General features: G+C 38.3%; 1 protein-coding gene across 1 annotated transcript in view; it reads left to right on the top strand.

The window, feature by feature from the left end:
- The window catches only part of ATRX (ATRX chromatin remodeler), a gene marked incomplete at its 5' end in the record, with an annotated part of 197,408 nt that extends 191,597 nt beyond the window's left edge, over window positions 1–5,811 (top strand). The window contains 3 exons of the mRNA XM_082646836.1: window positions 388–483; window positions 996–1,124; window positions 2,154–5,811. Coding sequence (XP_082502962.1) covers window positions 388–483; window positions 996–1,124; window positions 2,154–2,432 — 504 coding nt within the window. The 3' untranslated portion in view covers window positions 2,433–5,811. The remainder of the gene's footprint in view (window positions 1–387; window positions 484–995; window positions 1,125–2,153) is intronic.
- Between the last annotated feature and the right edge of the window lie 19,379 nt (window positions 5,812–25,190).

The following is a 25,190-nucleotide window of genomic DNA, read 5'->3' as shown; positions in this document are numbered from 1 at the left end:
GCAACATTAAGTATACGATAATGCACAGTATTTTGAAATAAGTAATTGAAAACTAGAATCAGTTATGATTTAAATAAGAAGGACTAGGTTTTAATATACCAATAATTTAATAATTTAATCTGTGGTTTTCTTTTTAAAATGTGCTTATGGAGTCATTTAAATTATTAAAATATTGGTGCAATAGAACCCAAACTTTTATCTTCCTAACAAGACCCTCACTGATGAGTTTTACTCCATTTTATTGATGCTGAATTTTGCTGTTCTTTTCAATTATTTAAAGAGTTTTAAGACCAAGTGCTATAAATTGGCAAGAGAAAGGATCCCTATACTTTAAAACTATGCTGTCTTTTACATGCCCTTATAAAGTTATTTCTTGCATTCTTCTAGGACCTCATTAATCAGGGAAGAGAAAAAGTTGTGGAAGCAACAAACAGTGTGACAGCAGTGAGGATTCAGCCTCTTGAAGATATAATTTCAGCTGTAGTAAGTTAATTGGCAGTTGTTTATTCCAACTTGCAGTTTGTGTTCTCCCCCCTCCATTTGTTTTAATTTTTAATTGTTGTTTGACTCACTACTTCCATGGGGAAAAGAGCGTAATCCTTATAACGTGATTTGCAACAGTAAAATACTAATAAACTGGATAATAGTGCCAAGCTGTATGTAATTCAGTTTTACCTGGATGTTGGCACAAAAGAGAAATGTAAAATCTAAGAATTTGGAAATCAGTTAATCATAGAAATGTGTGCATTGTTTACATAAATGTACTTTAATTACCAGTTGCATGAATTAAATCCAAATAGTTTTATTCCAGACATAGGTAACCTTTGTACAATAGTGGACAACTTAGTACCCGGCTTTTACATCATTGTCTTCTTTAGAAAAGAGTAAAGGAAAAGGAAAAAAAAAACTTAAAAAATCCTCAGTATCTTTAAGTACCTTAATTATTTTTTCTCAACTCTACTGCAATAAGGAGTAAATAGAAACTTTTCTTTTAGTGGAAGGAAAACATGAATCTCTCAGAGGCCCAGGTACAGGCGTTAGCATTAAGTAGACAAGCCAGCCAGGAGCTTGATGTTAAACGAAGAGAAGCAATCTACAATGACGTATTGACAAAACAACAGATGGTAAGAATTTGGACTATCTCTAGGTTATGTTTAATTTTCTTGAATTTATAATAATCGGTTTGTGTGACATCTGTGTCAATAACCATTCCCTCATATGGACGGATGGATGGTCATTGGTTATTCCCAGAGAAACTTTATCCAAAAACCTAGTAATGTCAAATAAAGGTAATGTCTTTTGTTGCAAAGGAGCAACAACTTCCCAAATGGGTCTCCTTGAAGTTTACATAGACTCTCTTTCCTATAATTTTATTTTTGTATATTCTGGACATCTAAAAAGGGATTTTTGCCAGACTTTTTACCACATTTACTATTTTAAAACAACTTCCACAAATATGTATACTTTTTAATATATTTAATTTGAGATAAAAAGTGGAGCTATAAATGATACATGACACAGGTTCCTACTAAATTATGTAATTCTTTAAAAGACTAGCATATTCCAGGATCCTTGATCATCTTTCCTAGCATGGTCTTTGCCAGCCATCTGCCTTGCACTGGGAAATTTCAACTCTTGACACCAGGGAATCAATTTCTGTGGCATGAATTTTACTTAGAAAGCACTGTAGAATTATGTGGTTTTAAATTATCTTAGGAAATTTGAGCCATTCCAAGTAGGAATTATTCCCACTGCAAGTGCCTTTTCCCTTGGGTGTTTGTCACTAAAACTGTTTGTCTGTCATCAGGTGAAATATTCAAAAGAATGACAAAGAAAGGAGACTTGACAAAAAAGTGCTGTAACTAATACTTGAGACTAATCACAGTGCAGGATGGGTTACTATGGCAACTAACCTAAATGCTGCTTGCACTACAATAGTCAAGTCATTAAGAGAATTTAGCCCTAAATGGTGTTACTAACCGGTTTCTACAGTAATGGTCCTGTGAATGCCATCAAATTAGTAATGGTGATAACAATAATGTGTTTCCCTTTTGGTATGGTACCCCCTTAACAAATTGATTTTAACTCAAAACTTGATACGGCCTCTTTGAGACAGGTCATGCACTTGTAACAGCTCTCTTTTCTCTCTTTAGTTAATCAGCTGTGTTCAGCGAATACTTATGAACCGAAGGCTCCAGCAGCAGTACAATCAGCAGCAACAGCAGCAAATGACTTATCAACAAGCAACACTGGGTCACCTCATGATGCCAAAGCCTCCAAATTTAATCATGAATCCTTCTAACTACCAGCAGATTGATATGAGAGGAATGTATCAGTCAGTGGCTGGTGGTATGCAGCCACCACCATTACAGCGTGCACCACCCCCAATGAGAAGCAAAAATCCGGGACCTTCCCAAGGGAAATCAATGTGATTTTGCACTAAAAGATTAAAAGATTGCTAAAATCATAGAAAGATCTTTTATTTTTTTAGGAATCAATGACTTAACAGAACTCAACTGTATAAATAGTTTGTTCCCCTTAAATGGCAATCTTCCATATTAGTTTTAAATTTTTTTAATAGGGCATACCATTTCTTCCTGACATTTGTCAGTGATGTTGCCTAGAATCTTCTTACACACACTGAGTACAGAAGATCTTTCAAATTGTTTTCAGTGAAAACAAGTCCTTCCATAACAGTAACAACTCCACAGATTTCCTCTCTAAATTTTTATGCCTGCTTTTAGCGACCATAAAATTGTCATAAATTAATGGATTTATGAAAGAATACAGATTTATATATTCATTCTTTACATATAAAAACACACAGCTGAGTTCTTAGAGTTGATTCCTCAAGTTACAAAATACTTTTGTATTAATCCATTTCTTGATTAAAGTGATTGAAATGGTTTTAATGTTCTTTTGACTGAAGTCTGAAACTAGGCTCCTACTTTATCGTGTCTGTGACTGAAAATTAGAAACTAAGGGTTATCTTTGACACAGAATTGTGTGCAATATTCTTAAATACTACTGCTCTAAAACTTGGAGGAGTCTTGCAGTTATCTTAGCATTGTATAAACAGCCTTAAGTACAGCTTAAGAAGAGAATTCCTTTTTCTTCTGTAGTCTTTCTGCCATTTTTTATTTTCAGTTATACGTGCTGAAATAATTACTGGTAAAATTTCAGGGTTGTGGATTATCTTCCACACAAGAATTTTCTCTCTCCTGGCACTAATATAAAGCACATCTCTTAACTGCTTGGTGTCAGTGCTAGTGCTTCATCCTGTTGCTGGCAGTGGGATGTGGACTAACAAAATCAAGTTCTAGCATTTTAGGAGGTTAAGGATGATGTTGTGGTTGTTAGCTTCACACCCTGTTTTATAAACAACATCAAAATGGCAGAACCATTGCTGACTTTAAGTTCACATGAGGAATGTGCTTTAAAACAATTCCCAGTACTGTCAGTATTGTGAAATAATTCCTCCTAAAGATAAGGTTCACTGGCTTCTATGCTCTTCTTTTCTCTCATCAGTATGTTCTTTTTTCCCAACTACATTTTCTTACGTAAATTATGTTTCAAAGCTCGATTTTTTTTTCAGTTTAGATCTGTGAGGCAATTTTCTGATCAAAATTAATTAATCTCTAATGCCCTTTTATGAGGTTTTACTAGAAAGTCATTACATTGTCATTTTTCTTAATCCAGGCCTGTAAAAATGACTTATAAGCTTATTCATGTACAATTTGGTTGCTTGAGTTTCTTAAAGAAAAAGATTGTTAGACTATGAGAGTCAACTCAACATGGCAAAACTATTTTTGAGATGGTGACGTAACATGTAGTGGAAATGGCCAACGAATTCCAAAAAAGAGAAAGCTGGGTGGAGGATTTGCTCTAGGTATCACTGGATTAGAATGAGGAATGAGTTTAACATTAGCTAAAACTGTTTTGAATTGTTAGGATGATTAAGAGATTTCCACTTTGATCATGAAAAACTAGTGGTAAACATCCAAGAGTACTAAGTTTGTCATATAGAATTTTGAGGTTTGGTGGATCCACCCTCCACCTTCCCGTGGTGAGTTATCACTAACAAATTCCATGTATTTGGATATTATGCCAGCCATATAATCAAGTTCATTCAATTGGTGTGTGTGGGGGGGTGTTTTTACTTTAGAAGAAATGAAAGAGACAAGATTTATGAGATAAATATTTGAAGACAGTATACTTTGGCCAACTGTTATCAGTTGGTATTTCTACAAGTCCAGAATACTTTAAACCTGATTTACTAGACCTGTGAACTTTCATCATGGTCTGATTGCTTGCTCAAAGACATAGGTGTCAAAATTTTAGGCAACCTTCTAAACCTTTTTCATCATTAATGAAACTATGACTTAAAGGATAATACATAGAAGAATGATTTGGAAATAAGAAAGTTTGAGATAAAACTTGGACCACTTTGCATACTCTTCTTCACTTGACATTTTAGCTACATAATATGTACTTTGAGTATAACATCAAGCTTTAACAAATATTTAAAGACAAAATCACATCTATAAGATACTAAAAGGCTCATTTTTATATTTGTTTTAGATGTTTTAAATAGTTGCAATGGCTTAAAAAATGACGATTTAAAATGTTGCTTGTAATACAGTTTTGCCTGCTAAATTCTCCACATTTTGTAACCTGTTTTATTTCTTTGGGTGTAAAGCGTTTTTGCTTAGTATTGTGATATTGTATATGTTTTGTCCCAGTTGTATAGTAATGTTTCAGTCCATCATCCAGCTTTGGCTGCTGAAATCATACAGCTGTGAAGACTTGCCTTTGTTTCTGTTAGACTGCTTTTCAGTTCCGTATTGAGTATCTTAAGTACTGTAGAAAAGATGTCACTTCTTCCTTTAAGGCTGTTTTGTAATATATATAAGGACTGGAACTGTGTTTTTAAAGAAAAGCATTCAAGTATGACAATAATACTATCTGTGTTTTCACCATTCAAAGTGCTGTTTAGTAGTTGAAACTTAAACTATTTAATGTCATTTAATAAAGTGACCAAAATGTGTTGTGCTCTTTATTGCATTTTCACAGCTTTGAAAATCTGTGCACATATTGTTTCATAGAAAATGTATAGCTTTTTATGTGCTATTTAATGGTGGTTCTTTTGCACATTTAGTTATTTAATATTGGGAGGTCAAGAAGTTTGGTTTTTAAATCTGTTATATACTAAATTCTGTAAAAGGAGATCTCAAACCTCAAAAATAATTTACATCCCAGGAAGTCTATGTGTGTTTGTGTTAGTTTTGGTTGTCTGTGTGTAATCCAGTACCATTTCCTGCTTCCCAACTGCTGCGTCACTCATTTAAGTCAAGCAGAGCTACAACTCCACACTTGATACAAAAGCTGCTTACTATCCCGGAGCAATAGCAGGTTGATGGAAACCTTGTTACGTGACCTCCAAAGAAGGTGAATATTTTGTAGTCTTCCCTTAGCTATGCCCATTCTCCCTCTAGTATCATAAAATCAGATACATATTTCTGTACCCTAAACAAAACTTTAAAGAATTAATTACATACCCCAGTAAAAATCGTTTCCTTTGAGGGTGGCATGTTGTGAGATATTTTAACAGTAAAATAGGTCATCCTTTTACGTGCTTATTTCACGAAAAATTATGTTCAGGTTATTCCCCACCTTAGTTCACCAGACTTAATCTCAAGTGACTTTTGGCTATCTCCAAATAAAATCTACCCTTAGAGATGAAAATTCTTCCACCATTGATTTTTTTTTCAAAAGTATGTAATCTTTGCCAATCTCAAAGGAGTGACCAGAAATGCTTTTTGTCTGTGCAACATTTTATATATGCTGTTATATGGAAGTGAATAAAAATTTAAAAGCCAAAATATATACTGTTTCTAAGCTCAATATCTGCCAGGTAACCAAACTGCCCACATCACTCATGTTGGATCTAATAAGGGAATGGCCTTTGCGGCCCCTAGTTTTACTCCCTAGAGTATGTACTACCATAAAATTTCTATACAATATATACTGCCACCCTCTCTTTGGAATAACCTTCCTGAAACCATTGTGCCTACTTGGCTGACTATGGAAATCACTCTTCCTCCCCCCACTCTAGGGATCTGTCTTTCTGATAGTGACCACTGCATACCTTCACCAACGGATGTGTGACAAGGAAGGCAGCATATAAATTGACACCTCTATTAAAAACAATAAAGATAAAGCTTTAAAGGAATGAAAGGGTGAGACAAATCCTAGAATACTCCTCTTTTAATACTCAGAACTGCCACATTTTCCAAGCAGTCTACCCAGCAGCACTCTTCCGCATTCTATTCCTGAACATTATGCCCTCACTTCTCCTCCCTGATAGAAACACGTTAAGGGAGGGGGAGCTTGGCTCCAATCTCCTTTGGGTAATCATATCAGATGACTACTGAGAGACTTCTACCTATTAAGTAGACTCAGCCCCCTGCCTATAGTTCTCACATCAGATATGTGCTGGTTTTCAAGAAAGGTGACGAGAGATGACTTATCAGATGCAAGGATGGGATTTGTTTCAGGTATATGAGGAGAAAGTGTAGTATTGAAAGAAAAAGAACAAAGGTTAGAGAAGGATCGGGAAAGACAGACTAGATTGGAGTGGATTGATGGAGGACCTTGAAATCCTGAATGAGTAATTCAATACGGAGGATAACAAGGGTTTGTGAGGGAGCAGATGTGTTCAAAGTAGCAGGTAAAGATAGTGATTTGGGCAGGGGTAATTTGAATGGTTAGGTGAAGAAAGATTGCAGACAGGAAGATGGATAATTAGGCATTCAGTGACCAGACTACTGACAATTTTAAGGACAAAAGGCACAGTCATCAGAGCTTGTATAGGATAGTGAACTTCTTAAATTGTAAGAAAAACCTTATTTCCTTTTACCCTTCCCCAAGGAGCCCAATTTGTTCAGGATTTCTGATTTTACATGCAAAAGTTCACTTACTCTTTGTTTACCCTCTCAAACATAGTGATAAATGCATTAGTGGCATTCATGTTCTTTCACAATTTTTCGTTACTCCTAATTAACCCGTATACATTATTTGCAGAAAGTGAGTTTGGTCCATTTAAGTCGAGTGTAATTCTACATCTTTCCTCAAGCTAACTCTTCAAAGGGCTAAATCCATTCCTGTTACTTTTCCTTGAGACCCATCCATTCCAAGGGCTAGTATCTCAGTTGGTAATGTTATATTTATAATCTTCCCTTGTTATTTTCAAAGTGCTTTGTGCTTATTACGTGTTAGCCTGTGTACAACATATCTGTGAGAAAAGTGAGGAGAATAGTTACATTTTCCTCGTGACAGTTAAGCTAAAAGACCAAAATCAAATCTATTGGCACTTAGGATGCAGAAGACATATTCTAGTCAATTTATCTGAGCCTTTCATGTCTCATTTGGAAAATGGGACTATAATAATACCTTACTTTCTTGAAGGCAGGAGACTGGACCAGGTGATTTCTTGAGGTCCTTTTCAGCTCCAAGAGTTAGGGTTTAGCTGTGAGCAAAGCACAGTTTGAAGCCAAAAGGCAATGTTTATCTAAAGTTACACAGTAAGTTTGTGAACAATTAGAAATCCCTTCCCTTTAGCTAACCCTCTCCCCTACTAAGCTATACCTTTTCTTTTCCTCTGCTTAGAAAAATGAGAGGTCTGACAGGCGTTTTAATGACAAAGCAGGTAAGTCAAGTTGTAATTGGCTCTAATTACCACTTCCACAAGCTGTAACCTCCTCTATCTTTTGCCCAGGGGCACTCTCAGAGCTGTGTTTCTTACTGCTTCTGGAACTCTGCAGAAAATGAAAAAACATGTTTAAGGATCTGATTCTTATAGCTTTGTCACCTGATTGGGTTATATATTATACATGACAAAACATCAAGATAAATATAAATCCGCTTTTGTAAAGTCAGCTTTTAAGCAAATAATTGGTAACTTCCCATTTGATTGTTCATAACTGTAAAGCCCAAATTAGGCCGATATTTAAATTGTCTGGTCTGGACAAAGTTTATAGTGAGTAGGAGGCAATATTTGCTTATATTGACTCTTACGTAACAACGCATATGGCATACTTTTTGAGATGTAGGTTTTATAATAGTCAAATCTTGTGACAAAAACTACAAAAACTAATAGAAGAGTGAAATAGTGATCATTTTTTTCTGTAGCTGCTTGTCCCCACCTGCCAGTAGCAAAGCAGGTAGAAGCTTGTGTCTGGCCCGCTGAATACATTTCAATGAAAACAAAACCAAACAAAAAAGAAAAAGAAATATGGTTAATATAAATCATTTGAGGTATTGTTCGTTCATTACCAGCTCTTGGTAGGTTTTCAATAATATACAGCATAGAGGTTGGCCTTCAAAGGCTTTAGTGATACAGGCTTGCTTGGACCCTATCCTTAGCAAAGTAAACCTATTTTTCTATTAGCAAGTGATTCTGTCCTATCTTTCCATATCTTGCACACTCCACCGTATGTGCTAAGCTCAAATGAAGTACCTGCCTGCAATTTTTTTCCCTTTCTCCAAACTATCATCTCCCCACACCTCACCACACACACATCCCTTTATATTCTAATACCTCAGTGTCTGTGTGTGTGTAGGGGAATTATAGAATTATAATTTATAAATTACCATTTAGAATTATAATTTATAATTGTAATTATAGAATATTCTATAATTATAGAATAATTATGGGATAATTATTCTATAATTATAGAATTGTAATTTATAAATTATACTTTATTATAATAAATTATACTTTATTATAATAAATTATACATTAGAATTATAATTTATAATTATAATTCTATAATTATAGAATCATACAGTGCTAAAGATGGTAGGGGTCTTAGAGACCCTGTAGCCTATCCCTCTCCCTTTATAGTCGGGAAAAACAAAGGTCCAGAGAGGGGAAGAGATACCCAAGGGCACCCACGTCTTCTAGCCTCTATTCCACTTCTCATTCCACTCTGTTCAGATGCTTCCTATTACACTTGTATTCCAATTCAATTTTTTTTCAATCTGTCAGACCACGTTAAGCAAATTTTCAGAATAACTGGTACTGAACTAAACTTTAAAATGAGAACTGTTTGTGGGAAGTAGAGGGGTATGTGAACCAAGATGACGGAAACAAATTCCTGTGTGATAACTGTACAATGGGATCTTTATTTGTTTCTTCTTTCACCACACTCAGCACAGTTTAGACCAATAGGATCTGGAAGCACTGTTCTGCTTTCTGGATCTCAGTGTCCTTCAGAGCCAAGGATGGAATAATTCAGCCTTCCTCAGATGAGGTAGATTGATGTACCAAGTACTTCAAAATCCTCTATTTCAAATGAGAAATGCTGCTGTATTCACAAGGGAACAAAACAGAAAGTTCTGTGTTAGTGTAGTGACATCTGTCAGGATAGGGGCAACTAACTATTCTTGAGTTATAGAGATGTGCCAGAAGGATCATGAATAGTCATATTTCCAAAGAACTAAGAAACAGCAAAATGATCTTAATATGCTAGAATTTGGGAGCCAGGTTCTATTTTTATAAACTTGGACAAGTTACTTCACCTCTCTGAATCTTCTCTCGCATAGCAATATTTATTGAATGCCTATTATGTGTCAGGCACTATGACTAGTCACTTTTATAATTGTGTTTTACAGATGAGGAAATAGGTTTAAAATAATTAAATTATTCACTCAGTGGCACATGACTAACTGGAAGAGGCAGGATTCTGTTTTTGCCATTGAACAAGCTTGTTTTCAGGGCACTTCCTTCTGTCTCTCTTCGGTGGTGCCTAGAGGGTTTAGCTTTATCCTTTCATTTCCTTCTGTGATCCAAATAGAAGTGTCTGAAAAATCCAGTGTGAGTACTTTGAAATTCTTGTTTTAAGATATCAGAACTCATTTTTAATACAGTGGCTTCCTCACAAGTCCAATTAAGCACCAATTGAGAATCCTAAAGATAGAACTATTCTGAACTAAGTTTATTTTTCATTTTTCCACCTGGTAAAGTCTAGGTACCATTCAAGCAAGGCCTTAAAAGAGCTAGAATATGGACATGCAGAGACTGAGGAGAAGGGCATCTCAGAGGAAACAGCAAACACAAACACAAACACAAACACATGTAGGCAGCAAAGAACAGAACTCAGGATAGTTCTAGGAAATGCCATGCTTCTGTACTTGTGCACAGAAGGTCAAAGCCCCATTTAAGCCAATAGTTTCTGGAATACACAAATTGTAATTAAATGGCATGGTAGGCTGAATAATGATCCCCCAAAGATATCCACCTCCTAATCACAGAACCTGTGAATGTTAAGTTACTTGGCAAAGGAGAATTAAGATTACAGGAATTAAGGTTGCTAATCAACTGATCTTGAAATGGGAGCACCTCCTGGATTATCTGGTGGGTCCAATGTAATCACAAGGGTCCTTAAAAGTGGAAGAGGGAGGCAGAGGTAGAGTTACAGGCAGGTGTGACAAGGAACGAGAGGTTCAGAGAGATGCAATGCTGCTGGCTTTGAAGGTGGTTGGAAAGGGTCATGAGGCAAGGAATGTGTGTGGCCTTTTTCCTGGTGGTGCTCGGAAAGGCCAAGGAGAAGAATTCTCACCTAGAATTTCCAAAAGGGAACGCAGCTCTGCCAACACCTTGATTTTAGCCCAGTGAGACCTGCTTCAGACTTCTATCCTACCTGCCGAACTGTAAGATAATAAACAGGTGTTGTTGTAAGCCACTAAATTAGTGGTGATTTATTACAACAGAAACAAGAAACTAATCAAATGGTTATTTGTGTGATTACTTGATTAATGTCTTGCTCCCCTGCTAGATATGTGAGCTCTTTAAGGGCAGAACCCTGTCTATTTTGCTCACTTTAATATCCTCAGCACCTGACACAGAAAAAGTATGAGATAGTTTGATGAATTGGTGTGTGAATGTCTTGGTGGTCATATATTACCTGAGAAAATTATGGCAATGTCAATACCATCAATGTCTGTTTCTGTGTCCCTAAATGTATATGTATGTCTGTTTCTCTGCCTTTTTCTTTGGGTCTCTTTGTCTTTCTCCTTCACCTTCTTTAGTCGCCCTTCTCTCTTCCTGACTTCTTTTTTTTTAATATAAATTTATTTATTTATTTTTGGCTGCGTTGGGTCTTTGTTGCTGTGTGTGGGCTTTCTCTAGTTGCGGTGAGCAGGGGCTACTCTTCGTTGCGGTGCACGGGCTTCTCATTGCAGTGGCTTCTCTTGCTGTGGAGCACGGGCTCTAGGTGCATGGGCTTCAGTAGTTGTGACATGTGGGCTCTAGAGCACAGGCTCAGTAGTTGTGGCACACAGGCTCAGTTGCTCCACGGCATGTGGGATCTTCCCAGGCCAGGGCTCGAACCCATGTCCCCTGCGTTGGCAGGCAGATTCTTAACCACTGCGCCACCAGGGAAGCCCCTCTTCCTGACTTCTGTCCCTATTTCTTAATTGGCCATAACAAAGAACTGAAGTACATCTTGTAATTCTCTATTATGTTTATGGAATAAGGTCATATTCTGTTCATGGTTTTTAAAAAGAAATAAGTTATATAGTTCATTGCACTGAAAAAATTGCTTTCTACTCAAGGGCCCCCTTCATTTATTACCTGTTTAATCGACATCAGTGGGTGAGTGACCCTTGATAGAAGTTTCTCATTTCTGACTTAGGAGGGTGTATAGAAACCAGGGGCAGAAACATCCCACAGAAGCTATGCCTTTGTACCTGATGGTGGGAACTCATTCCCTGATTGCATGGCCCACATTAGCCAGATAACATAATTTCCTCTCTTCTGAGAGGAAATTGTTTGACCTTGTGTACTTAGAAGAAATTGGATCCCCCCTTAGGATCAGAATTATTTAGTCTTTTCCCTGGTTCCATCTGCCGGCTACTGAGTTTGATCATAAAGATGTTTAATGTTTGAATGGTATGCACTTGGAATCCTGAGGAAAGCATTGGGCCTATTGTTAATCCACAAAGCTCAGCCTGTTCCATGAAGTAGAATGGCCTAAGGAAAGGTAAAACTTTTGGTGGGAAAGTCTTGAAATTTCTAATGTTCAAGAACATTTAGGAAAATCTTCATTCCTAGAATTGAAAGGACCTGTGCTAGTCCAGTGCTTCTCAAATTTTAATGTATGTGCAAATCACCCAGGGAGCTCATTAAACTTTAGATTCTGATACAGTAGGTCTGAGGTAGGGTCCAAGAATTTGCATTTCTAACAAGCTATCAGGTGATGTTGATTCTTCTGGTCCAGGGACCACACTTTGAGGAGCAAGAGGACAGCGGATCTAGGACAATCAGAGTTAGAGTATCTGCATTCTGCATAGGGGAACCAGAAGGTGGTCATTTCTAGAACCAGAGCCTCACAGAAGGTGTCTGAGCGCCCCTCTCCTTTCAAGCAGATGGAGGGCTTAGGTCTCTCATATGCTGGGCCCCCAGAATCAGGGGCTGAGGCAGAGTACAGCGAGTCTGGCCTTCCCTGTGTGTGTGTGTAGGGGGTTAAGGAAAGTGAGGCAAGCACGTGTATTAGGGTAATTAACCCTAGCTGCCACAGAGACAAAGCTCAAAAGCTCAGCCAAAGTACTTGCCTGACCCCTTGCTGTATGCGGGCACACATACTGAAAGACAATTTGAAAACCATTATTGAATGAATAGAAAAATGTCCAGAATGATATACACCAGAATGTTAAAGATGATAGGGAATTTTGTTTTCTTATTTTTTGCTAATCTTTATTTTCTGATTTTTCTGTAGCAAAAAAATACTTGTATAATTTTTCAAAAGCTACTTTTAAAAAAGGGCACATCTATCACTTTTACAATAAGGAAAAAGGTTTGCCAAAAGCAAAACAAACCCAATCATATCCTGCATGTGCGTTTTGCTTAAATAATAATAATAATCTAATACTTATCAAGTACTTACCATACTCTAGTTACTGTTCTAAGTGTTTTAGAAATATTATCTCATTTATTACTTGCAAGAATCCTGAGGTAGTTACCGTAATTTTTCCCATTTTTCCATTGAGAAAACTGAGGCACAAAGAGGTTAGGTGACTTTAATTAATTTTGAATAAAAATGGCAAAGCCAGAATATGAACCCAGGCACTGATGGCTACAGAGCCTGTGCTCTTAAACATTACTTTATATGACCTCCATTAAAGTACATACATAGCATCTTTTTTAGACCTCGAAGTCTCTGCTACCCTAAAAATAAACACAAAGTGTTCTTTATTTACTTCTTCCTCAAGCCATGGCCCTATCTCCCTTCTTCTCTCTTCTGCTAAACCTCTTGAAAGCGTGGTCTGTACTTGCTGCCTACAGTTCCCCTCACCATTCTCTTCATTCCTCAGGTCCAGCAATATGCCTTCTACTCCTACTCCTCCACAGAAGATATCAATACTTTCTTGACAGGAACCCATGATATCCAAATCACCATAACCATATAACTTTTTCTCAAAAAGAAAAGCCCACAACTCTATGGACTGGAGTCACAACAAAGTCATGATCTCTAAATTCAGCTGTCTAGAAACCCTTCTAAGTGTCCCTAATCAGCTGCCTACTACCTTCCTCTCCATGCTCAGGAGATGGTGCCTCCCAGTTCACTTTGAATGACAAGAGCATCAAGTCAGAACTTCTCGACCACCTTTCCACCCAGTCTCCTTCAAAAACTTACCTTTCCTTTTCCCTTCTCTCGTGTTTCAGTGTCTCCCTTCTGTCAATAAATGAATTCTTCCACCTGTGCTATGGAGCCAAGTTCCTCCCTCTTCCTTAGAGATTTGGCTCCATCCATCATCCCCTCTTTCTCCTATACCTTCCTTCAACCTCCAGCTCCCCAACTCTGATCTCTTCCTGATGCGATAACTGCAGTAGCCTCTTGGTTAGTCTCCCCACCCATACAATCCATCTTCCACGCTGCAGTCAGAATGATCTTATTGAAACACAAATCTGACCATGTTACATTTCCTTAGGTTGCTTCCCACCATATAGCTCATATAGTACATTTGCCACTAAACTCCTAAAAGTGATCAAAACTGCTAGAGGGCTCGGCCTCATTAGCCTAGGAGTTCTGCCCTTCCCATCCAGATTTGCCTTGAGGAGCAGTGTGGGTGCGGGTCGGGTCGGGAGTGTGGGGCAGGGGTGGGGGTGGGGACTCGTGATTGTTTTCTCTGTCAGTTAGCCTCAGGGTTTTGAGTCATTACTGTGCAGTCAATCACCGTATTACACTATTACACTGTAAGCCCCCACCCCGTCAAGTCAAGTCAAGTCAAAGAAAATTTGTTAGCACCTACTCGGTACCCTGCACTGTGTTGGATATGATAAAAAGTTACAGAGAACTTGCTGGTCTAGATCCTGGCATTAAGAAGCCTATGTATGTGTGTGTTTATGTCCCGTTTATGAAGTATCTTTATGCCAGGCACTATCCTAGGTTATTTACACCCATAATGTCATTTAGTCCTGTATTATTGCCACCTTTTTATAGATGAGGAAACTGAGCCTTGCCAAAGGTCACAGAAGAAGAACGTGGAACACACGGGTTTCAAATCCAAGTCTGCCACCTGCAAAGCCCCTTCTTTTTCTTTTATGGCACTTCTTGCAACCTGCTTGGAAAGATAGAGCTGATGATCTTGATATGAAGACAGCACACTGGAGCAGTATACGATCAGGTGGTAATGTGTGGTATAGGTAAAAACAAAATGATGTGATACAAAGAGTCTAGGATTGATGTTCAGTAAACTATGGAGCCAGTTTTGATTCTGTCACTAATTAGGTATGTGCCCTTAAATATATTACCCTCTTTGGGTGTCAGTCTCCCCATCTGAAGAAATGCAAATGGTTTTTAAACAAATAGAAAGATGCTTAATCTCAGTCATAAAATGCAAATGAGCTAAAACAAATACAATTTTCATCTATGTTCCATTGGCAAAGATAAAACAATTGTTTATTTTGTTGACAAGATCATGGGGAAACAGGCACCCTCATAAATTATTGGTGGTCGTATAAACTGGTACAACCTCACTGAAGGATAATTTGGCACTAACTACTGAAATTTAAAATGCTCATCACATTTGTCCCAGAACATTTCAGTTTTAGAAATTTATCTTACAGATATACTCACATATGTGCACAAAGATATATGTTTAAGTATATTCACTTGAATGTTGGTCATAGTGACAGAAGACTAGAAACAACCCAAATGCCCATTGATGGGGGACTGATTAAATACTGTAATGGCCTCAAGGCACTATAGATAATTATACATGCCCACTGTAGAAAAGTTAGAAAAATATAGAAGATAAAGATCATAAAAACCTACTGCTCAGAGACAAGTGCTCAACATTTTGTCTCCTTTACCTCTATTATTTTTTCTATTCATATTATGTATGTATGGTATATTTACATGATTGAGATCATAGTGTAATACAATTCCATATTCTGCTTTTCCCTTTAAATTATCCTGAGAGAATATCTCTATGTCATTAAAATATTTATCATGGACTGCAGAATGATTGATCACAATAATGTACTGTAATTTATAGCTATTCTTCTATTGTTGGAAAGTTAGTTTTCTTTTTCTTTTATAAATAATGTTGCAAAGAACATCGATTGCATTTTAGAAGAATTACTGGGTCAAAAAACATGAAAAATGTAAAGTTCTGGATTTATATTATCAAGTTGCATCATCAGTATTTTCTCAACAGCAGTATATGATTGAAACTAGTTCTCTGCACCCTTGCTGGTTTTAAGTATTATTATATTTTTTAAAACTTTCTTAATTTCATAAGGAAAATATATTTCATTGTTTTGCATTTCATTAATTACTTGTGAGGTTGAAGTATGTTGCTTATGATTTTTACAAGTTGTATATCTTCTTTTGTGAATTGTCTGTATATTTTCTTTACCCATATTCGATTGGAAGCTTAGTGTTTTTGTTATATATTTGTATGGGTCCTATAGTCAGTATGTTAATGATAATAACTTTTTAAAATTTTATGGCAAATGTTTCCCCAGTTTTTTTAAGATTTTAATTTTATTATTTTTTTTATATTTAGCAGTTAACAAACTTCTTGATTTTTTTCCTTAATGATTCCATCCTTTACTTGTATGTTTAGGAAGTTCTTTAAGAACTAGAGAAATTTGGACATATTGAAAGGGAAAGGCTATGTGGAGGAGTTGGAATCAAGCGTGCAGAGGAAGGACATAACTTTCAGAGATGGAGGAACACTATCTGAAAGAGGAAGAAAGGGAAAATGAGTCTAAAGCCTGCTTGAAAAAGATTAAAGGAGACCTAAATAAATGGAAAGACGTCCCATGGTCAGGGACTGGAAGATTTAATATTATTAAGATGGCAACACCCCCCAAATTGAGCTACAGATTCATCACAATCTCTATCAAAATCCCAGATGGTTTCTTTGTAAAAAATTTACAAGCTGATCCTAAAATTCATATGGAATTGCAAGGGGCCCAGAATAGCCAAAACAGTCTTGAAAAAGAAGAACAAAGTGGAGGACTCCTACATCATGATTTCAAAACTTACAAAAAATCTACAGTAATTTTGATTGTGTGGTACTAGCATAAGGATAGACACATACATAGATGGATAGAATTGAGAATGGAGAAGTAAACCCATACATCTATGGTCAATTGATTATCCACAAGAGTGCCAAGACTATTCAATGGGGAAAGAATAGTCTTTTCAGCATACGGTGCCATGACATTTCGTATACACATGCAAAAGAATGAAGTTGGGTCTCTACCTCATCCCATATACTGTGTCCAGAATATATAAAGAAATCATTTTTTTCTTTTTAAGTCTCTTATTTGTTTCTATTTCATCTTATACTCTTTTTTAAAATTTATTTTACAAACCCTTGTGTCGAGGGCTGACTTTCAATAGATTGTGGCAAGGGAGCTGCTCTGCTACATACGAAACCCTGACCCAGAAGCAGGTTGTCTACGAATGGTTTAGCACCAGGTTCCCCACGTATAAAGAAATTTTATAATTCAATAATAAAAAGACATAAAACTCTATTAAAGATGGACAGATAATCTGAATAGACATTTCTCCAAGAAAAATATACGAATGGCCAATAAGCACATGAAAAGATGCTCAACAGGAAAATGCAAATCAAAACGACAGTGGGATGCCATTTCACATCCACTAGGATTGCTACAATAAAAAAAGATGGAAAATAACAAGTGATAGTGAAGATATGAAGAAATTGGAACCCTCTTACATTGTTGGTGGGAATGGAAAATGGCACAGCCTCTTTGAAAAAGTGTTTGGCAGTTTCTCAAATGGTTGACCATAGAGGTACCATATAACTCAGCAATGCTATTCCTAGCAATTCTATTCCTATAAAAAGAAATGCAGTATTAACACATGCTGCAATACGGATGAACCTTCAAAACATTATGTTACATGAAAGAAGCCAGTCACAAAACACCACATATTCTATGATTCCATTTATATGAAATGTTCAAAATAGGAAAATCCATAGAGACAAAGTAGATTAGGGGGTCACCAGAGGCTGGGAGGAGGAAGTAATGAGGTTTCAGAGTTTTTGTTTGGGGTGATGAAGAATTTTGGAAATAGAAAGTGATGATGGTTACATAACACTGTGAATGTAATTAATGGCCCTGAATTGTACACTTGAAAATGGTTAAAATGGCAAATTTTGTTATATATATTTTACCACCATAAAAAATTCAAAAAACTGTTTTCTTTAAAAGAAAAAGGCCAGGACTTCCCTGGTGGTCCAGTGGTTAAGAATCCACCTTCCAGTGCAGGGGACGTGGGTTCAATCCCTGGTCAGGGAACTAAGATTCCACATGCGTGGACAACTAAGCCCGCATGACACAACTACTGAGCTCACGCACCTCAACAAGAGAGCCTGCATGCCGCAAACTACAGAGCCCACGTGCTCTGGAGCCCTGCGCCACAACTAGAGAGAGAAAACCCGCACGCCACAAGTAGAGAGAAGCCCGTGTGCCACAGCGAAATATCCTGTGAGCCGCAACTAAGGCCCAATGCAGCCAAAAAAATTAAGAAAATTTAAAAAAAGAAAATATACAAATGGCCAATAAAAGAAAAAAAGAAAGAAAGAAAGAGGCCAAACTAAACAATACCAAAAAATGAATGCTAGGAAGCCACTACTAGATGGCTTAGGTCTTAGTAAAACATGAGGGAGGTTTCATCTACAGAGAGAGACCAGAGAATGCCTGATCTGGAACAGTCTGGAGCTGAGAGCTAGAGACGAATGGAGATTTGTAATATCTCACATGAAAAATGCAGTGTTTGCCACCTATTTTCTTGATAAGAATTCCTTGGGGACTTAAATATACAGATCAGTGATTCTCAAAGAGTAGTCTAAGGATTCTTGGGGGTCCATGAGGTCCTTTCTTTCCTAATTACAGATCTAGGAGAGGCCAGATTTTCTCCCCATATTTCAGCCAAAAGAACATATAGCAACAAATTGAATGCAGAAGCAGATATAAGAATTCAACTGTCTGCTATTAAGGCAGACATCAAAGAGGTTTGGAAAAATGTAAAATAATACCACTCATTAAATTTTTGAGAATAGAATTACTTTTTTCATAAAAATATAATTTATGTTAATGTTAATGGGTTTGTTATTTTAAATTAATTATTAGATAATTAAAATTGCTGAATTTTAATTTCTAATATGTTAAATACCAATAGCTATAATCCAAATAAATAAAAGCTCTTTGAGGTCCTACATAGTTTTTAAGTTTGTAAGGGCTCCTCAGATCAAAAAGTTTGAGAAACATTGATATAGATAACCAAGCCTTTCAGCTGGAAATTCTGATTTAGGAAGTCCCAACAGAGCCCAGAGTCTATTTTTAGACAATTTTACCAGATGCTTAGAAAAAAAGTTTGGTTAACACTAAGCCCATATAAAGCTGTTTAGATGTTAGGGATTTTTATGATAGGCTACGGTGAATGCCAGACAGACTCAAAACTAAATGAATAAAAGGCCTGTTAAGTGGGAAAAGGCTGGTCTGTTTGAGATTGATGTGACTGTATTTGTAGTGGAGTCATTTGATGACCCAATTTTCATAGCTTTATCTAGCAATGTTGGCAATCCAGGAGCAGAAGCAGAGAAAGTGGGCACTTTAAACTGAGTTGGATGGAGCTTTGGGTGTGGGCTTTCCAAGTTATTCTGTCCTGTATATATACATGACATTCAGATTGTACATTGAGGAGGCTGTGCCCTGGGTTTATATTGGAGGAGAATTGTGGGATCTATTGGATGTGGGTATAATAGCTTAAGGGGCAAGCATGGAGAAACCTATAGGATATAGTGTTAGGTGAGGTTAGGATGGTATGATGGGTTTTGGAAACTTGGAACATTTACAACTGGTGGGACACAGGGAAATTGGAAACAGACAGGGCAAGCATGCATCTGCCACCACGAGTTTACTAGGAGTCTAGTGTGTGGCATGTTAAAGAGGACTGGGATGGGGCTCAGAGTGCATGACTATAAGGAAGAGAAATGAAGAAGGAGGGTTCTGGATATGTGGGACCCGGGTGAGGCTGTCTATTCATGGTGTGGTCATGGGAGCCTGCAGAAGGGAGTCTCCTGTGACCATAGGATGCACTGCTAAAATATAACTAAAATAGAAGTTGGATGAGGGCTGACAGATTCTGTTGGTTTGCTTCATTAGGTACATTAGACAGTGGAGTTTCCAAGTGGGTACTCTCATTATGTGTTCTTAGTAAGAGGTTGGCATGTGTATGGCATGGCTGTCTCATGTACCACCTTACCTTCTGGTACCTGTCCTTTGTAAAACCCCAGCAAAATCATACATATGGAGAGGGGGTGGAGTGATGCATATGTTCATTCCGAGATATGTCTTCAAATTAATACTGCTACTAATAAATAATGAACTAAATGTAATAGCGATAGCAAACATTTATTGAGCGCTTACTATGCACCAGGAACTGTGCTAAGCACTTTACACTTTCAATACATTATCTTATTTAGTCTTCATAGCAATTGCCCTTGAGGTAGGTTCTGTATTTATTTTCACCTTACAGGTGAAGACCCTGTGGCTTACTACAATTGAGCCACATCACATTCTCATAGTTTTTTGATCATGCCTAACTCCTTCCTGCCTCTGGACTTCTACATATTCCTGTTCTCTATCCCTGGAAAGCTATTCCTACCCTCCTAGTCACCCTTCAGGTCTCACCGTAAGAATCATTTTTTCAGGAAGCCTTCCCCTAATCCCCTTAAAAGGTTATGCCTGCCTTGCTATATACTCTCATAGCACCTTGTACTCTTTCTTTATGGCACGTGTTACAATTTGTAGGTTTACTTGTTTATGTCTGTCTTCCTGACTAGACCATATCAGGAGGAGAGGAACTACACCTGTCTTATTTACTGTTATGTCTCTAAAGATGAAAAAATGCTCAACAAATACTCGTTGAATTAATGAATTAATTAATGAATTTGTTCAGGGTCAAAGAGGAAGTAAAGGAATCTGGATATAAAACAAGGTTGGTCTGACTTCAGGACCTGAAGAACATGTTACCTGCATGTCTTGTGCTACATTGCAACGATAAGGAACAGAGCTGAGCCCATACTTCGTCTGGGAATTGGAAAGAGATTTAGAGGAGCAACAGCCTGTGCTGGGTTGCGAGAGTTGGGTATCTCTGCAGTTGACACCAGAGCCCTGGTGTAGAGGCCTATTAGAAAGGTCTTCCATTTTCTCTTTTGAGAACAGAAGGAGCTCTAGGAATGACAAACTAAATTATGTTCTGTTCCTCCTGCTGAGCAAGGAAGTTAGTTAGATGACTGACCGTGAACGTGTCTTTCCAAAAGAAAGTGTCCTTCCTCACTGATCGCTTTCTCCCTAACATCCCACATTCCTCCTCAGCAGCTCCCTGTTCTGGGAAAAGGCAATGCAGCTCCAACTACTCCAGAGAGAAGGAAAGCAGCAGTCCCTGAAAGTCAGTTGAAGAGTCAGGGAGAGGAAGGCTAAACCCGTGCTTTAGGCAACTTGGACAAAGCCTGTGTGACTTGTGGCCCCACTAGGGCCCTGAGCCTGATGGATTTCTGACTATGTAGCCAGGGATTCAGTGGCTGAGCACCACCGTGACTTGAAGGTAAGATAAACTTGGGTTCTTTTATTATCTTAAGCCTTTGATTAAAGTCCTCTGGGGAGGGAGTCTGCTCTGATGGTTCTGATAAGCTCCTTGTGTCTGGGCCTGGTGGGTTCAGTCTCTGATTGTTTTTTCAGCATGAACAACATTTTGCTGTGGCAGTAGGGGTGAAAAGAGGGCTGGAAGGGAGGGGAAGGAGAATCTTGTTGCCATCAGAACTGCTGTCAATGTTGGCCCTGGGTTGAGCTTTGTGCAGAACCACTGAGCAGTGAAGCCAGCCCAGCTCTTCCCTCTCCTCACTCCTACCTCCCTGTTGCCAAACTTACAGCTATCTCTTAGATGATAGGAGTCAAAGATTTCACACATAAAATCTATGTCTTTGAGAAAAACAAAACTAAACTAAAACTCTGTCAAGGTTTCACACAGGATCGCAGTGGCCACCAGTTCTTATGCCAAATGTTTTGAGGCTGTGGAAACTCCTAGGGTAGTGGTTCCTAACATGTTGGGGGATCCTCTGAGAACCAATGGAAGATCAAATGTACACACACATAAAAATTTGCATACTGTATGGGAGTTCAGGTCCAAAGGGCCTTCCATGGACCATTAAGGACCTTGTGAACCCCAAGTTTGGAAATTCTGGTGTACAGTGTTTTTCTTGGCCTGGAATAGCAGTTGTGTAGCACTCCTAGGTCTTATATCCTCTTTCTCCTAGGACACGATAGGTGCCCAGGAGAAATCTGGGGGTCCCGTGGAGTATGTAATTAGTAAATAATGCCACCACATTCGGTCACTTTTATTTAGCATTCACCCTGTTCCATCCAAATGATGTAATATCCTTCTCAAGACTTTGTCTAGCCTCTGCTTAAACACTTCCAGTGACAGGGAACTGAGTATCTTTCTTAAGATACAGCCTAGTTTGTCATTGTGCATATTTAAGTGTACTGGGAACTTAATAGTTCAGATGATTCTTGTATGTAATGCATTTGGTTTCTCTAGCCCGGCATTTGCATCATATACATATTTGCTAAAGGTGTCTATGTCTTTGTCCGTTCATTCATTTACTCATTCTTTCTTTCAACCAACCATTCATTTATTCAGCAACCATTTCCTAAGTGTTTGTTTTGTTCCAGGAACACCCTAAACACTGGGAGGGGATGAAAAGATGACTAGTAAACAGTCTCTGTGCATGTTTTCATTCAAAACCAGAGGTCCAGAGCTTACTACTCTACAATTCCCTCTAGGTTGGCACAAAATCCATTACTTTAGCACTTTGGGGATACAGTGTCAATCAGCTGCTGATTGCTCTAGTGGTACTAGGTCATCCATCTTACATTTTAATTTCCAGAATATATCTTTTCCCTCTTTTTGACCGTGACAACAGATGCCCACTGACATTTGCTGGCAATGTGCCCCATTCATTGTTATTCCTAAAGCTCAGTACAAGAGTGCCTCCCCTATGAACCCCTTCTGCATCTTGGGACCCTTCTTCTGTTCTTTTCCCCTCTACTTCTACCCAGAGGAAAAAGGTAAGGCCTGACCCTAGGATTTGGAATCTTTGCCTTTTCATTACATTGGCATTTTCATTGTAAATCCTACCCTGTGTAGTATGGTGCTTGTGGCATTGCCAGGCCCATGTCAACTGCCTCACTAGAGTAACACTGGCCCTACTCACAGGGAAGTGCCAGCTTCCTATTGGTTAAAACAGATCTTACTTATCTCACAAGCCCTCAGAAGTTGGGGCTGTGTATCAGAAGTTCTAGGTAGCTGACCATAGAGAATATAGGTAAAATTTTGGTTTTAAAATAAAGGTGTGATGCACATTCAAAATGTGATAAAAAATGTCACACGGCTGATTTTTACCCTCCTTCCAGAGACCTCTAGATGTGGTGTTTCTTCCCTGTAGCCCAACACAGACATTGCCATCAGCCTCTTGGCTCTCTAAATCCTCCTGTTGGTTCTCCACAGCGGGCATTACCCCTTTCAGGGAACTTTCCCTGCTCACCCCAGCCCTGTGTGATCTCTGCCTTGGTGGTTCCGTGGGCAAGCATTCTAGTCTGTGATCACATACACTGTGCAACTTAGCACTTTCTATCAATCATACAGTCGTATTTGCTCTTTGATATGTGTATGCTCATACGTGTGGTTTCTCTGTTGGGTACTTAGATTTGGACGAACTTTTATAGAGTTTTTGGTTTTGATTTTTAAGTGAGCCGCTACCTAAGCTATTTGTTTTACCAATCAGTTGGGGAAATAGTGGATGTGACTGAGGAGCACCAGGAGGAACGATCCTAAACCCAAAAACTTCTCCCACCAGTACTTCATGGTGCCTGAGTACTCAATGAGACTTTTATTCCTTTGGTTCTTGTTTCCAGACAGCATTTGCTTTGAAAATGTAAATAACCCTATACTCCCACCTCAGTAAATATCAGTCAAGAGGCCAGGGATTTCAAAGCAAGATATCTCAGAGGCTGCTCTGGAGAAGACGGAGCTCCAAGAATGCCTTTCCCACTTCAACTACAGCCACTCTTATTTTATGGACTGAATTTATCCTAAAACTTTCTTTATAGACAATTCAGATGCCAAAAGAATTCTTCTTGAAAACCATTCTTTTAGGGCACTAGATTTCAAACTTTATTGTGCATAGGAATCCTCTGGAAGGCTTGTTAACATGCAGATTGTTGGGCCCCACACCCAGTGATTCTGATTTGGCAGGTCTGGGGTACGACCTGATCTCTTACATTTCTAACAAGTGCTCAGATGATGCTGCTGGTGAAGAGACCATATACTCTAAGAACTGTTGCTCTCTAGGAGAAACACTGGCAGAGAATGGGGCTGGGGGTTTGGAGAGGGAGTGGGAGAACACCTCCAGAAGGGAAGCTGACTGGTTCAAAAAAAATCATTCTCCCTATTGATTGTTATTTTTTTTGAATCCCGTCATCTTCATATGTTAAGTAAGAAGCCACCAATTAGGGTTTCTGACCTTCAGGCTTTGGGCCCTAACCAAATCCCAAAGGAGGGTTTCTCTATGCTTAGTCCTAAGCACAAACGGGTGCTTCCATAAGGGCTGTTGGTCCGGGCCTTCCTGAAGCTTTGATTCACCACTAAAGTTAAAGTCATAGAACCAGAAGGAACTTCAGATAGGGCCCCTAGATAATGCTAATATTGTAGATAGTGGGTCACCTAGCCTAGGCAGTGTGATGCCAACATCAAGAGATTCTAATTAGTGAAAGAAGCTAACCAACCTTCTAATTCTAAGTGTACAAATGAATAGAATTAGACAGTGGTTACAATATAAAGACAATTTTATTGCCAATAAAAGCCTTTACTAACTCATTTATCCTGTTTCAGTAGGACCTTATTCTTTCTGATGAAAATCCAGTCATAGCATCTCTCATTAAAAATAAAATTATTTTGAAATAAATAAATATATAAAATAAATAGCATATACATTTCATAAATAGTTTGTCCTTATGCACAGTATCCATGCTTACATTTTAATATCATTTTCTTACAGCCTACCCCATCTCCCACTTCCAATGGCAGGGAAACTGCATGTCAGGACAGATGAGAAATCTGCAGAGCCAGTGCAGGGATGGCTTGCAGCAGGGCTGTAGCCCCAAGGATTTTCTTAATGAGACTTCTCCAAAGCTCTGTAGGTAGCATCTATGGCAGATTCCTTGGTCTTTCATTTACCCACTGTCAAGGTATTTGGGTAGATTGTGGGGCAAGACACCTCTGGCCCTTGGCGGGGACCCCATTCTTTCTTGTGCCACCTCAGGGGAAAGAACATGAGTAAAGAAAAAAGTATATACAAGATTCCCCCTAGACCTCCCCCTCCCCCCACATCCCTCCCCAAAATAACCCAACCTTGATATACACTTTGAACAACAAGGGAACAGCTGGGTCGAGTTGAACAGTAAGTGCTTCTCTGTTATCTAAATTGATAGGAAAGAAGATTGAAAAGCTATGAATATAGTGCTTCCAGAGACAACTGTGGCCCCAGAGTATACAGGTCACAGAGGTCACACTAGGGGTCCG

Source organism: Grampus griseus, assembly GCF_964374135.1.
Source record: "Grampus griseus genome assembly, chromosome: X".
Lineage (NCBI taxonomy): Eukaryota > Metazoa > Chordata > Mammalia > Artiodactyla > Delphinidae > Grampus > Grampus griseus.
Note: the sequence above shows the minus strand (reverse complement) of the source record. Positions and strands in the feature narration are given on the sequence as shown.